The following is a 14,074-nucleotide window of genomic DNA, read 5'->3' as shown; positions in this document are numbered from 1 at the left end:
GTGGGCAGCACCCCATGCCCCAGGCACTGCTGTTCCCGTGGGTGCCCATGGCCACCTCTCACTGTCACAGAGGTCACAGCCCTGGCACCAGTGTCCCTCTCTTTCAGTGCTCATGTGCCCCGAGCTCCAGCAGTCCAGGGGCACTTGCAGCCCCATCCTCCAGCCCAGGGACCCCGTTCTGCAGCAGAGCTGAGGGACAGGTCAGGTCCCAGTGTCCCACAGGCCACCGCAGCCCCTGCTGTGCCTCAGTGTCCCAGCTGTCCTGAACAGGAGGTGTCTGTCCCTCTGTGGCTCCCCTGGGGCAGGGTGTTGCTGCCCACAGCCCCCGCCCTGGGGTGTCTGCCTGCTCCCCCTCAGGGCACTCTGCAGCCCACCTGAGCTGGGTGCTGGCTCCGCATGTCCCTGTCCTTGCTCAGCGCCCCTGCACGGCGCTGTCCCAGGGCTCCTGGACACCCCCAGAGCCCCTCTGGGAAAGCTCTGCCGGGCCAAAGAAATCCCAACACAGTCAGAGCTGAGCCAGCAGAGTTTAACCAAGCGCCCACCCCCTCCACACATGGCTTTGTCACCGCCGTGACACACGGAGGGACGTGAAGAGCAAAGTCCCACAGGTGCCCAGGACCCTCCTCTGCCGGGCTCGGCGTTAGTGGTGCCGGGGGTGGCTCTTGTCGAGCCGGGGGCCGGTGGTGATGGTGGTGGTGATGGTGATCCTGTTCACCGTCAGCCCTCCCGAGGGGTAGGTGTCGAGACACGCCTCCCGCTTGTACTCGGAGACCTGCTTGGAGGACAGGAGCTCCCACACCGACACCCTGCGCTCCTGGGACGGGTCAAACGTGATGTAGGAGCCCTCCGAGCGCAGAAGATCCAAGGTGTGCGCCGGAAGGGCCCTGAAGTGCTTCTCGAGGCTGTCACTGGCGAGGCTGCTGGTGGTGCTCAGCAGCTCCTGGATGGGCAGTGTCCCCCCACGGTACAGCTCCAGCAGCTCCTGCCGCTTCTCCTCGGGGATGTAGTGGGAGAAGAGCAGGTCCCACAGGGAGGTCTGCCTGCCCTGGAACTCCCCCACTGACACCTCGGCTGTGGTGGCCTTCAGGGTCTCCTCCCAGGCCCCGTCCCCGTGCAGGGGGGTGGGTTCAGCTTTGGTGGCCACTGGCTCTGCCCTGGGACCATTCACAGGTGCCTCTGGCTCTGCCCTCGCTGCTGCTGCTGCTGCTCTGGTCACAATGGTGGTGACAACGGTCTTCACCTGCTCCAGGGTCAACTCACCTGCTTCATAGAGCTCCAGGACCTCCTTCCTGTTCTCCTCGGGGATGTACCGGGAGTGGAGCAGGTCCCACAGCGAGACCCTGTGGCCCCGAAACTCCCCAGCCTCGATGTCAACCACTGTGGTTTTCAAGGTTGTTTCCCATGGCTCTTCTCTGGGGGTGTCGTCACCCTCTCCTCCTGCTGCTGCTGTCACAGGGTCCTTGTTGGAACTCTTGACTGTAATGTGGAATTTCCTGCCTGCAGATTCTTTTTTCTTAATGAGAGTGGTGACAGCAATTGTCATCTGCTCCAAGGCCAATGTCCCCCCACGGTACAGCTCCAGCAGCTCCTGCCGCTTCTCCTCAGGGATGTAGTGGGAGAAGAGCAGGTCCCACAGGGAGGTCTGCCTGCCCTGGAACTCCCCCACTGACACCTCGGCTGTGGTGGCCTTCAGGGTCTCCTCCCAGGCCCCGTCCCCATGCAGGGGGGTGGGTTCAGCTTCGGTGGCCACTGGCTCTGCCTCTGGCTCTGCCCTCGCTGCTGCTGCTCTGGTCACAATGGTGGTGACAACGGTCTTCACCTGCTCCAGGGTCAACTCACCTGCTTCGTAGAGCTCCAGGACCTCCTTCCTGTTCTCCTTGGGGATGTACCGGGAGTGGAGCAGGTCCCACAGCGAGACCCTGTGGCCCCGAAACTCCCCAGCCTCGATGTCAACCACTGTGGTTTTCAAGGTTGTTTCCCATGGCTCTTCTCTGGGGGTGTCATCACCCTCTCCTGCTGCTGCTGCTGTCACAGGGTCCTTGTTGGAACTCTTGACTGTAATGTGGAATTTCCTGCCTGCAGATTCTTTTTTCCTAATGAGAGTGGTGACAACAGTTGTCATCTGCTCCAGAGTTAATAACCGTTCATGGTACAGCTCCAGCAGCTCCTGCCTCTTCTCCTCGGGGATGCAGTCGGAGAAGAGCAGGTCCCACAGGGACACCTGCTTTCCCTGCAGCTCCCCAGCCAGCACATTGACGGTGGTGGACTTCAAGGCATCATCCAGGAGCACTGAACAATCCTCTTCATCCTCCCCTGCCGCTGCCCTGTGTGGGCTCCTGGCACTTGCCACGAGTGCGGCGTTTGCAGCTTCTGTTCGGTTCACGATGGTGGTGACCACAGTGGCCACCTGCTCCGTGGTCAGTATCCCTGCCCTGTACAGCTCCAGCAGCTCCTGCCGCTTCCCCTGAGGGACGTATCTGGAAAAGAGCAGGTCCAGCACGGAAACGTTTTGCCCGCGGAACTCCCCAGCAGTGACACGGACAGTTGCGGACTTCAAGGACTTTCTCAGCTGTTGCTCCTGGGCCTGCGTGTCCTGAGCTGGGGGTGACGCCCTCACCTTGTCATTGGCTTTGGCTGAGCCCAGAGCCCCGTTCTCCCTTTCTGCCCCGGTGATGGTGGCGGTGAGGATGGTCATCATCTGCAGGATGGTCACTGTCCCCGCCTTGTATTTCCTCAGCAGCTCCTCTCTCTGGTGGTCGGGGACGTAGCGGGAGAAGAGGAGCTCCCAGAGGGTGACGCTCTGGCCCTGGAAGAGCCCCACAGCCAGCGTGGTGCGGGCGGCCTGCAGGGCTTTGCGGGCATCCTCGGTCAGCTGGTAGAGCACGGAGCCCTTGTCCATCAGCTGCAGCATCAGCAGCCCCGTGTCCGGGTCGGGCACGCAGCGGCGCAGCAGCTGCAGGTACGTCAGGTTCTCGTGGGTGTTGGGGTCGAAGCAAGTTCTTGTTTGATTCTCGGGGTTAGAAAGGAACTGGCTCATCTCCTGGTCAAAGTAGCCACGCTTGTAGGCCACCTCCACGGGGACACGGTGGCCGTGCACGGGGTCGATGATGCCGCCCGTGGCGATCTGGGCCTGGAGCAAGCGGATGGCGTGTTCCCTGACGATGAATTCCTGCTTCATGGCCTGGAACAGGGAGATCCTGTGTCCTGTGTAGGGCTCTGTGTACCCTGTCACCGCTCCCTCTGCTGAGAGCAGCTTCTCGTAGAAGTCCCGGCCAATGAGTCCCTGAGCCAGCGCCTCTTTCACCAAGAGCTGCTCGTTCCTCATGGGGTCCGTGAGCAGCCCCGAAGCCGCCTGCGCCTCCAGCAGCACCAGCGCCGTGCCCGGGGTCAGCAGCCCCCTCATCATGGCTTCATAGACGCTCAACTTCTTGTTCTTGGCCTGGATGAAGACTCCAGCGATGAAGTTACTCCCACCCCCACCCATCTCTCTGTGTTCACCTGCAGCAGGGTTACTCCCTGTGCTGCTCGACTTGTTCTGGGAGCATCCACTCGTCTTCTGCATCATCTCTGGCAGGAATCCTGCTCCTGTGGGGCACGGAGAGTGTCTGGGGAGGCAGAAACAAACAGAGCCTGTGGTCACACACAAGTCCGTGTGCGGTTTTCACAGTGGGTGTGGGGGAAGCCTCTCCCTGGAGGTGACCACAGGAGCCCAGGGAGAAGCAGGGAGTGGCCTCTGGGGCTTTGCTGCTCCCTCAGAGCAATCCTAGGGCCAGGGTGCAGCTGGGCTGGCCAGAGAGCTCTGAGGGCACGTCCCAGGTGAGTGACAGCACCACACAAAGGAGCATCATCCCAGCAGCATGGACACCCTGCAGCTCCCCACCTGCTCTCTCAGAGCCTGACACTGCCTCAAGCCTGTGGCCTCAACCCCTTTCCTCTTCTGTTCCTGGGTGACACAACCAGCACTTTTGGGCTGATGCCACTGGGTGTCCGCACGAGACAGGACCGCTGCTCCTGACACCTTAAGTTTTAGCTTTCGTAATTTTCAGATTCTCTACTGCATCAGGATGTAACTCTGAACTTCATAGAGTGTTAGCAAGTTCTCCTCATAGTTCAGTCAGACAAAACAATCCTTTTGCAGCCCAAGAACCAAGGTCACCGTCACAGATTCAGGCTCCCAAAAGTACAAACAGCAGTGAACTGGGGGCAGTTACTGGGAGGATGGGATTTCCAGCTGTAACTGGACAATTAACCCCAATATGTAAATGCACCAAAACTTATAAAAGTGTGAAAACCTGTGACCCACTGTCCATCCTGGGCAGAGCCACAGCCAGCTCTGGTACTGCCCAAGGCCTTTTTAACAAATACCTGCTTTATTCCTTCAGCACTGTCCAGCCTCTGTTCCAGGGAGCCTCTCAAGGCATCGCTCCCTGCCCCCTGGAGCTGCCCTGGGACAGCCACATTTCCCTGCTGGCCTCTTCCCAAGCTCAGCTCATGCCAAGAGACAGCAGTAGCTTCCTGACATGATGGCACAGCCTCAGAGAGGTGCTGGCTGGTGCTGCAGTAATTTCCTGCCCTCTTGAGAGCATCGCCCTGTGCTGGTCACAGGCTGGCCGTGAGCGTGCTGGGACACAGGGTGACAGGCAGAGCCCAGCACACGGCTGTCAGTGTGGATCTCCCTGGGGGCTGTGTGATCCCACACCACCCTGGCAGTCCGTGGGACACGGGAATAGCCTCAGGGATGGAGGAGTGGCTGTTCGGATCGGGGGCAGCAGTGGGTCTCAGCTGAGAGAGGCCTTTCCCCCGGCTGTGCTGCTGCTGCAGCTGGGGTGGGTCTCTGGGTTCTCTGGGTCTCTGCTTGTTCTAAGGCCTCTGGATGGGCAGAGACCCCAAACCCCGTCCTGCAAAACTGGGCTCTGTATTATTTAATGTAGGAGTCACAGATGGATCATGGAATCCCAGGATAGTTTGGGTGGGAAGAGACCTTAAAACTCATCTCGTTCCAACCCCTGCCACAGGCAGGGATGCCACCCACTCCCAGGATGTCTCACCTTGTCACCTGGTCCCCTTGGGAAGCCTTGTAAACAAACTTTCAGCATCTGCAGCATTGTGCAGTGATGAGGCCACGGTCTTGTGAAAACAGCAGAATCGAAACTCAAAGCATCTCTTTGGGAACACCCATCTCCCGTAAGCTGTGCTGACTGACATTAATGACACGTTTAGCTCACTATCAGGGTCACAGCTTAAGTCTCCGACTGTTTACTTAACAGTCAGAAAGTCTCTGAGTCATTGCTTTTGGTCCATTTAAAGATTGGATTGATGCTGGGGCAGCTGCACCACGATGGGGCAGAGATTTATCCCAGCAGTCCCAGCCCTTGCTCTCCGGGGACCCTGCCTGTGGCTCTGTCCCACCTTGTGCCTGCAGCCCCTGGCAGCAGCTTCTCTCGCCCCCGCCCGACCCCGAGGATGCAGCCGGGAGGTGACGGGCTGGGTGTGCTGCCTGCTGGGGTGGCGCTGGGTCCCGGAGTGCAGTGTCACACCCTGGAGCCGGCGACACCTTTGTAGGACACGGATGTCGTGTGAACACCCTGCACTGCAAAGTCAGCTGCAGCCTGTCATTAGCTGCTCTCTAATCAGCCTCCTGCTGCCGGGGCTGGGCTGCAGCTCCCGGGGCAGGGGCTGGCTGGCTCTGCGAGCTGTTGCGGCAGCCCAGCCCACGAGGCTCCAGTGGAAGCGGTTTTCCAGCCGGAGCGAGCCGGGGTGGCCCCACAGGGCGGGGGTCCCCAGGCCTGCCCGCGCCCCGGGGAGGGAAATCCCACCAGTCCCTCCAGCCCCCGGATCCCAGCGAGTCCCAATCGCTCCTGCCCCCGGATCCCAGCGAGTCCCAATCGCTCCTGCCCCCGGATCCCAGCGAGTCCCATCGCTCCTGCCCCCGGATCCCAGCGAGTCCCAATCGCTCCTGCCCCCGGATCCCAGCGAGTCCCAATCGCTCCTGCCCCCGGATCCCAGCGATCCCAATCGCTCCAGCCCCTGGATCCCAGCGATCCCCATCGCTCCTGCCCCCGGATCCCAGCGATCCCCATCGCTCCAGCCCCTGGATCCCAGAGACCCCCATCGCTCCAGCCCCTGGATCCCAGAGACCCCCATCGCTCCAGCCCCACCGCTCCAGCCCCAGGGTCCGGCGGGGTCCGGCGGGTCCCGCAGCTCCGGCTGTTTCCCTCCCGCATCCCAGTTCGGCTGAAGCGCTGGCGACACAAAACATCCCACAGAGCAGCAGCTGCGGTCGGGCCTGCTGCTACTCGGTCACTTTGTCCCTTCCCAAAAAGGACTAAGTTCTGCCTGGAGATCTCCTGCTCTCCGGTGCCCGGAGTTTCAGCAGCCAGCCCTTCCCCGCGCTGGAGTTTGGGATAGAGGTGAGGTCCCCGCTTCCCGTGCAGGTTCCCTGTGGTGGCCTCGGTGACCCCCAGGTGGGCTCTGTCCTACCTCCTGGACGTGTATCCAGAGCGGCTGGATCGCCGGCAGGCTCCGGTTCTCCTCCTCCTCTTCCTCCTCTTCCTCCTCCTCCTCCTCCTCCTGCCGCCGACTCGCAGCCAGGTGAGCAGAGGAGGCAAGTGCCCAATTTAAACCCTTCCCTCCCCCGCCCCTGGGGCCGGCAGGGAGGCGCTGCCCTGTGCCGACACACGGGAGCAGAGCTGGGACACGGACCCGGACTGAGCACAGGACCCCGGGCTGGCGGGGGCTGGGGGCCGGCAGCAGCCCAAGGACAAGACGTGGGACACTTCTCCTTCCTTGAGGCTTCTGGACTCCGCTTTCTCTGACAGCTCAGCTGCTCCTGGACAGCCCTGCCCACGGTCCCAGCTGCCACGGGGGTCTCCGCGGATCTGGGCTTGTTGGAATTGTCTCTGGGAGCTGCAGCCGGCATCCTGCAGCTGTCCCTGTCCCCCGGCCGGGACAGAGAGCAAGCCGGTCCCTGTGGCCATGCCTGGGCTGACAGAGAAGGGACAGCGCTGGCCGCGGGTGTGCGTGCGAACATTGGTGACAGTGGCCGTGCTCCCGTCAGCCTGCACAGGTGTCTGTGCCACACACCCAGGTGTCTGTGCCTCGGTGTGTGTGACTGCGTGGGCTCCCTGTGACCCCCCGTGCCCGGAGCCGTGCGGGGTCCTGCGGGGCTCTGCGGGATCCTGCGGGCTCTGGGGTGATTCCCTGGGAGCCCGGACACCCTGGACAACGCGTGTGCGAGTCCCGTGAGTGGGGACACTGTGTGTCACAGCCCGGCGTGTGACCGTGTCCCGCGTGGCCGTGGGTGACTCGGTGCCCCGTGTGCAGGAGGGGCTGCGGCCCCGGCCCTGCCTTTCCTGGGTGTCCTGCTCCGGGAGCACATTCCTGCTGGCGTGGGCGCTCGCCAGACTGGCTGATCAGCACGCGGAGAGCTTTTGGCTCTGACTCACGGCGGGGTTTGGCTCCAGGGAACACACCTGGCCAGGAGGTCCCCTGTCCTCGGGGGAGAGGTGGATGCAGGACCCGGTCCCGGTGGCTTCGCTCCCTGCTCTGAAGCCCTTCCCTGCCCGACATCCGCTCTCAGCCTGCCGGATGCTGAGCTTGGGAACTGCAGCATAACTGGAACTTCACTAATTGCATTTCTCTTATCATGGGCAGAGAGTGACAGGACAAGGGGGGACAGTTTTTAACTGAAAAAGGGGGGATTTATTTAGAGGAGGTATTGGGAAGAAATCCTTCCCTGTGAGGGTGGTTTGGCCCTGGCACGGTTGCCCAGAGCAGCTGTGGCTGCCCTTGGATCCCTGGAACTGTCCAAGGCCAGGTTGGACAGGGCTCGGAGCAGCCTGGGATAGTGGAAGGTGTCCCTGCCCATGGAAGGGGTGGGACTGGAGCTTTAGGGACACTTCAGGCCAAACCAGTCTGTGATTCCACGGTGGTTTTGTGATTTCACCGGAGCTTCAGCCATCCCGGCTGGGCTGCAGCAACGCTTCCTCCTGGGCTGCATCCTTAGCAGGAGAGAGTACGAGGGGTGCAGGGGTCACCCGGCCTTGCTGGCAGCAGGATCCCACCTCTCTGTTCACTCGGCTCAGCCCAGCTCAGCCCAGGCTCCGTGCACAGCCCGGGCCCAGCAGGAGCAGCATCACCGAGTTACTCCACATTGGTGCCGCCCTTCTCCTTGGGCACGGCCACGGAGGAAACTCCTCCAAAGTGTGCCAGCGGCCCTGGAGCCCTCTCTGGAGCTGGCACAGCTCGTTTCGACGCCTCCCAGCATTCGGCAGCTTCCCGGGAGGTTTCTTTGCCCCTGCCAGACGGGCTGTGGTTTATCTCCCCGCACAGGACGTGTCCCGCGGAGCTGGTCCCGTTCCAGCTGAGCAGAACACACTGCCACCCTCTGCAGAGCCCGGGGCACGGCTCCTCTGAGCGGCTGCGTGTGTGGGATGTGTCCCCAGAGCAGCCACACGGACCTGCTGTCCCTTGGCTGCCCGGGGCAGGCAGCATCACCCGGTGAGCCGCTCTGAGCCTCACCTCCCTGACGGGCAGCAGGAGCCTCTGACAGAGCCGCGTCACCTGGAAATGCTGGTGTCCCTCCCAGAACATCCCCTCCTCAGGGCAGAACCAACCAGACCCTTCCCTGAGGAGCGAGGGATTAATCCTGGTCTAATTAATTAATTGTGGAAACAGCTGCAGGAGGATGGGCTAGCAGCTGCCCACCCCACGGGGAAGCTGCTGCTCCCGCGGCTCCCAGTCCGGACCGAACCCTGGAGGCTCCCTGCAGGTGCAGGGGTGCCCGGCCAGGCTGTGCAGATCCATCGGTGGGTGGGTGGACGGATCCCTGCAGATCCATCGGTGGGTGGGTGGACGGATGGATCCCTGCAGATCCAACGGTGGGTGGGTGGGTGGACGGATCCCTGCAGATCCGTCCGTGGGTGGATGGTGTGGATCCCTGCAGATCTGTACCGTGGGTGGATGGTGTGGATCCCTGCAGATCTGTACCGTGGGTGGTGTGGATCCCTGCAGATCCATCGGTGGGTGGGTGGATGGTGTGGATCCCTGCAGATCTGTACCGTGGATGGTGTGGATCCCTGCAGATCTGTCAGTGGAAGGTGTGGATCCCTGCAGATCTGTCAGTGGATGGTGTGGATCCCTGCAGATCTGCCCCGTGGGTGGATGGATGGTGTGGATCCCTGCGGATCTGTCCATGGATGGGTGGATGGTGTGGATCCCTGCAGATCTGCACCGTGGATGGTGTGGATCCCTGCGGATCTGTCCGTGGGTGGATGGTGTGGATCCCTGCGGATCTGTCCGTGGGTGGATGGATGGTGTGGATCCCTGCAGATCTGCACCGTGGATGGTGTGGATCCCTGCAGATCTGTCCGTGGGTGGATGGTGTGGATCCCTGCAGATCTGTACCGTGGATGGTGTGGATCCCTGCGGATCTGTCAGTGGATGGTGTGGATCCCTGCGGATCTGCCCCGTGGGTGGATGGATGGTGTGGATCCCCATGGATCTGTCCATGGATGGGTGGATGGTGTGGATCCCTGCAGATCCATCGGTGGGTGGGTGGATGGATGGTGTGGATCCCTGCAGATCTGCCCCGTGGGTTTCTGCTGTGCCAGGGATCCGCTGTCCCTTTCAGCAATGCCCGTGGCTCTGCCCATTTCATCTTCTCTCTCTGGAAGCAGCTGAGGTGTCACCGGGGCTGGTGCTGGGCCTCCCGTGCTGTGAACGGGGTCAGAGGTTTGTGGCTGGGGCAGCAGCTGCTGCTTGGGTTTCCACATTTCACTTTCCTTGCAGTGCCAGGAGCAGGATATTTGTGAGAACACAAACTGCGCTGGGTTGTCTCGAGGAGAACCTTGGCTTGCCACTTTCCCTCAGGCATGAGGAGCTGATGGACCTGCAGAGGCTCCAGATGTCCCCAGGGAGTTGGACCACCCCACGGAACATCCTGGAGCTGCCCCATGAGCAGCCAGAGCTGCGCTGCCTGCCAGGACCCTGAGTCTCTGTGCGAGGTGTCACCACAGGTCCTCGAGTGGCCACACGTGCTGTGCTCAGCAGGAGGCAGGGAAGGGACAGCATCACGTCTGGGGACAGTTCCTGCCACACCAGGAGGGACCTTCTCGCTCCTGACAGGAGGGTTCAGCCAGATGGGGGTTGGGCTCTGCTCCCAGGGAACAAGGGACAGGACAGAAGGAAATTGGGAATGATTAATCTATATAACCCATATTAATTATTGTTATTGTTATATTATTGTTTTGGGGTATTGTGGAAATACCTTTCTGGTATTTCCTGGCTGTCCAGCCCTGGCACAGGTGCCCAGGGGGGTCGAACAGCCGTGTGAGGGTGGCACCTGGGGACAGCGGTGTCCTTGGCAGTGCTGGGGGAACCCTTGCAGTGCTCGGGGGTGATTCCATGGTTCTGTGGCGCTGGATTGCCGCTGCTGCCCCGCCGCTGCCACCGCTGGACGCCCGAGGCCTCGGATGTGTCAGCTGTTAAAAAGGGATCATGTTTCCTACTCTGAAAAGCAGCACCAGGGGAGCGCAGGTCTGGAGCAGCCCCTTGTGAAAAACGAGGTTCACATAATTTTTATAGAATTTAAGAGTTTAATAAAAAAAAAAATTAGGAGAAAAAATAAAGTATACAAATACAAATACAAATACAAATACAAATACAAATACAAATATGTCTGTGCATTCAGCCAAGAGAGCACACCTTACTAACAAAGGATTGTCCCTTAAAAACAGAACCTTGCTACATATCCATAAATTCTCACACAAATCCATAAATTCTCACACAAATCCATAAATTCTCACACATATTCAGACATTCTTCTCAGGATCTTTGGGGTTCTTCTGTTCAGTTTTCTCTTGCCCCCTTCCCAATAGATCAATGCTCTTGGTGCCATCGAGATTTACATTCCCAGATACCAGGAATGCAATAAATTCCTCCCCCCAGAGCTCTGGGCACTGCTGTCTTCATCTGGATAAGAGAATTTACAAATGCAGGAGTTCTCCAGCTATTTTTTTTTCCTCAGTCTTTGGGTTACACAAACAAAAGCAGTTTTTATTTTAATACTATGCCATAGCCTAACATATATGTATTATACTACTATTCCTAAATTTCATCAATAACAGAAATAAAGAAAACTATATTAATACAACAAAATTTCTCATTCTTATACACATAACCTTCATCTTAATATTTGTGAAAAGCCAACAATATAAAATGTATCTGTAACACCCTGAAACATTTGTGCGCTGCCCCCACTGCTGCAGCTGCCCCTCACTGCAGCTCCAGGGGCACAGAGAGGGGCGCAGACCCCCGGGACGCCTCACACTCAGCAGCTGCTCCTGCAGCTTCCCGGTGTTACAGATACATTTTATATTGCTGGCTTTTCACAAATATTAAAATGAATGTTATGTGTATAAGAATGAGAAATTTTGTTGTATTAATATAGTTTTCTTTATTTCTGTTATTGATGAAATTTAGAAATAGTAGTATAATACATATATTGTATTATATTATTATATTATGGCTATGGCATAGTATTAAAATAAAAACTGCTTTTGTTTGTGTAACCCAAAGACTGAGAAAAAAAAATAGCTGGAGAACTCCTGGATTTGTAAATTCTCTTATCCAGATGAAGACAGCAGTGCCCAGAGCTCTGGGGGGAGGAATTTATTGCATTCCTGGTATCTGGGAATGTAAATCTCGATGGCACCAAGAGCATTGATCTATTGGGAAGGGGGCAAGAGAAAACTGAACAGAAGAACCCCAAAGATCCTGAGAAGAATTTATGAATATGAATGAGAATTTCTGGATTTGTGTGAGAATTTCTGGATTTGTGTGAGAATTTCTGGATTTGTGTGAGAATTTATGGATATGTAGCAGGGTTTTGTTTTTAAGGGACAATCCTTTGTCAGTAGGTGTGCTCTCTTGGCTGAATGCAGAGACACCCGGCCGTATCTGTATACTTTACTTCATTTTTTTCTCCTAATTGTTTTTTTTTATTAAACTTTTAAATTCTATAAAAGTTATGTGAACCTCGTTTTTCACCCCGGGAAGCCTGGCACGGACACGCCAGGGCTCGGGCATCCCCAGCCCCGCGGCCTCACCTGCCGGAAGGTGTGGGAGGCTTGGCAGAAGCAGAACCACATCAGAGGGCTGGGAGATGCCTTTCCCAAGGATGTTTCAGCACTGGGGTGTGCGGGGAGTGTTTTCCTTGGGTGATTGATTTGGGAAACCTCCGGTGGCAGAGCTCAAGTGCTGACACCGCTCCCGGCTCCCTTCCAGCTGCTCCTGGGAGCGCTGGTCCCTCAGCCCCCGGGCCTGTGGCTGCTGAGGACGGTTTCCTGTGGAGAGTGATGCTCAGAGCCCATGCCTGAGGTGGGGATGGCAGCCCTTGGAAACATCTGTGCACAGGCTGAGTTCTCATTAATCCTTGCGATTAATCTCATTAATCCACCCCTGCGAGTGCATCAGAGTGAAACGACACCCAGTGACACCTGGGTACATGACCAGGGTTATTTTAAAACAATGTGATTGCTTCGAGTCCTTTGAGTGGAAAGGAAGGATGTGGCCGTTTTCAATATTGTCTATAAAAATTTAGAAGTCTAAATATATGGATTAAGAAAATATATAAGGAGAAAGAGAAGAGAAGAGAAGAGAAGAGAAGAGAAGAGAAGAGAAGAGAAGAGAAGAGAAGAGAAGAGAAGAGAAGAGAAGAGAAGAGAAGAGAAGAGAAGAGAAGAGAAGAGAAGAGAAGAGAAGAGAAGAGAAGAGAAGAGAAGAGAAGAGAAGAGAAGAGAAGAGGAAAAGAAAAGAAAAGAAAAGAAAAGAAAAGAAAGAAAGAAGAATAGAATAGAATAGAATAGAATAGAATAGAATAGAATAGAATAGAATAGAATAGAATAGAATAGAATAGAATAGAATAGAATAGAATAGAATAGAATAGAATAGAATAGAATAGAATAGAATAGAATAGAATAGAATAGAATAGAATAGGAGAGGAAAGGTATCACCACCCATCCATCGGGGGTGGGGGCTCACAAAACAAGAATCCAGGGGGTTAATTTACATTTTGCTTTAGGAGGGAGTGTCCGGGTATTTTCCCCAGTTTTACACTGCAGGGTACAACACTGTGAACCATGTGCCATCCTGTGCAGGAAGCCTCCGAAATCAATCGGGGGGTGGGGTGGGGGGTGCTTCGGGGGTCTTTGGGGGTCTCTGATGGTTTCTGACCTCGCCTAATGCCGTGGTGCTGTTTGGCCCTGCTCCTCGTGCTGGCGGAGCCGAGTCAGCGGTGCCTTATCAGAAGGAATCCTTATCAGAGGATCTGCTTCTGCCCAGCGCTTTCCCTTGTCTGGGCAGAAATCAGCCGGTTTAAGGCATCGGTCCCAGGGGATCAGGGACACGAGGAGCGCAGGGCTCAGCCAGAGTTCGCTCTGTCACACGGGGGACACCGGGAACCAGAGGGATCCGTGCCTGGCCCGACCCGCGGAGCTCCGGCGTTCCCGGCGCTTCGCAGGGCCCGGAGCCGCCGAGGGGGTCCCGGGATGCCCGGAGAGACTCGGGACCAGCGGGGCTGGGGAGGCCGACAGAGCTGGACCCGAGGGGTGTGGGACCCTCGGAAGTGTGGGACCCTCGGAAATGTGGGAGCCTATGAAATGTGGGAGCCTCGGAAATGTGAGACCCTCGGAAATGTGAGACCCTCGGAAATGTGGGACCCTCGGAAATGTGGGAGCCTCGGAAATGTGGGAGCCTCGGAAATGTGAGACCCTCGGAAATGTGAGACCCTCGGAAATGTGGGACCCTGAGCAGGATGGGACCCTCGACAGGGCGGGACCCTCGGAAATGTGGGACCCTCGGAAATGTGAGACCCTCGGAAATGTGAGACCCTCGGAAATGTGAGACCCTCGGAAATGTGGGACCCTGAGCAGGATGGGACCCTCGGCAGGGCGGGACACCCCCCGCCGCTGCTGTCACCTGCCCGCAGGTACCCCCGGCCGCCGCCCCTGCTCCGCCTCTTCCCGGGCTGCCGCCCCGCGCAGGGCAGGCGCCTCCGGAGGAAAGAATTACAAAA

At 57.7% G+C, this 14,074-nt stretch overlaps 1 protein-coding gene across 2 annotated transcripts; it reads right to left on the bottom strand.

Annotated features, from left to right (window-relative positions):
• Positions 1-288: 288 nt before the first annotated feature.
• LOC148184977 (epiplakin-like) lies at positions 289-6,575 on the bottom strand. Of its 2 annotated transcripts, none has more exons than XM_088061352.1 (2): positions 6,481-6,575; positions 289-3,605 (listed from the first exon to the last, which is right to left on the bottom strand). In XM_088061352.1, the coding sequence occupies exon 2, from the start codon at positions 3,563-3,565 to the stop codon at positions 641-643; it is 2,925 nt and encodes a 974-aa protein (XP_087917478.1). In that variant the 5' UTR covers positions 3,566-3,605; positions 6,481-6,575; the 3' UTR covers positions 289-640. The 2 variants fall into 2 exon arrangements, with proteins under 2 accessions (XP_087917478.1, XP_087917487.1); XM_088061361.1 differs by lacking the exon at positions 6,481-6,575 and adding an exon at positions 5,049-5,074.
• Between the last annotated feature and the right edge of the window lie 7,499 nt (positions 6,576-14,074).

The sequence above is a fragment of the Pseudopodoces humilis genome, chromosome 1 (assembly GCF_049639895.1).
Source record: "Pseudopodoces humilis isolate 2021_Gansu_Grassland_sample_001 chromosome 1, ASM4963989v1, whole genome shotgun sequence".
NCBI lineage: Eukaryota > Metazoa > Chordata > Aves > Passeriformes > Paridae > Pseudopodoces > Pseudopodoces humilis.
The sequence above is the reverse complement of the archived record's forward strand: the minus strand, read 5'-3'. Positions and strand labels throughout refer to the sequence as shown.

Excerpts from the sequence above, each read along its gene's own strand:
- LOC148184977 (XM_088061352.1), bottom strand. The coding sequence starts at position 3,565 with ATGATGCAGAAGACGAGTGGATGCTCCCAGAACAAGTCGAGCAGCACA.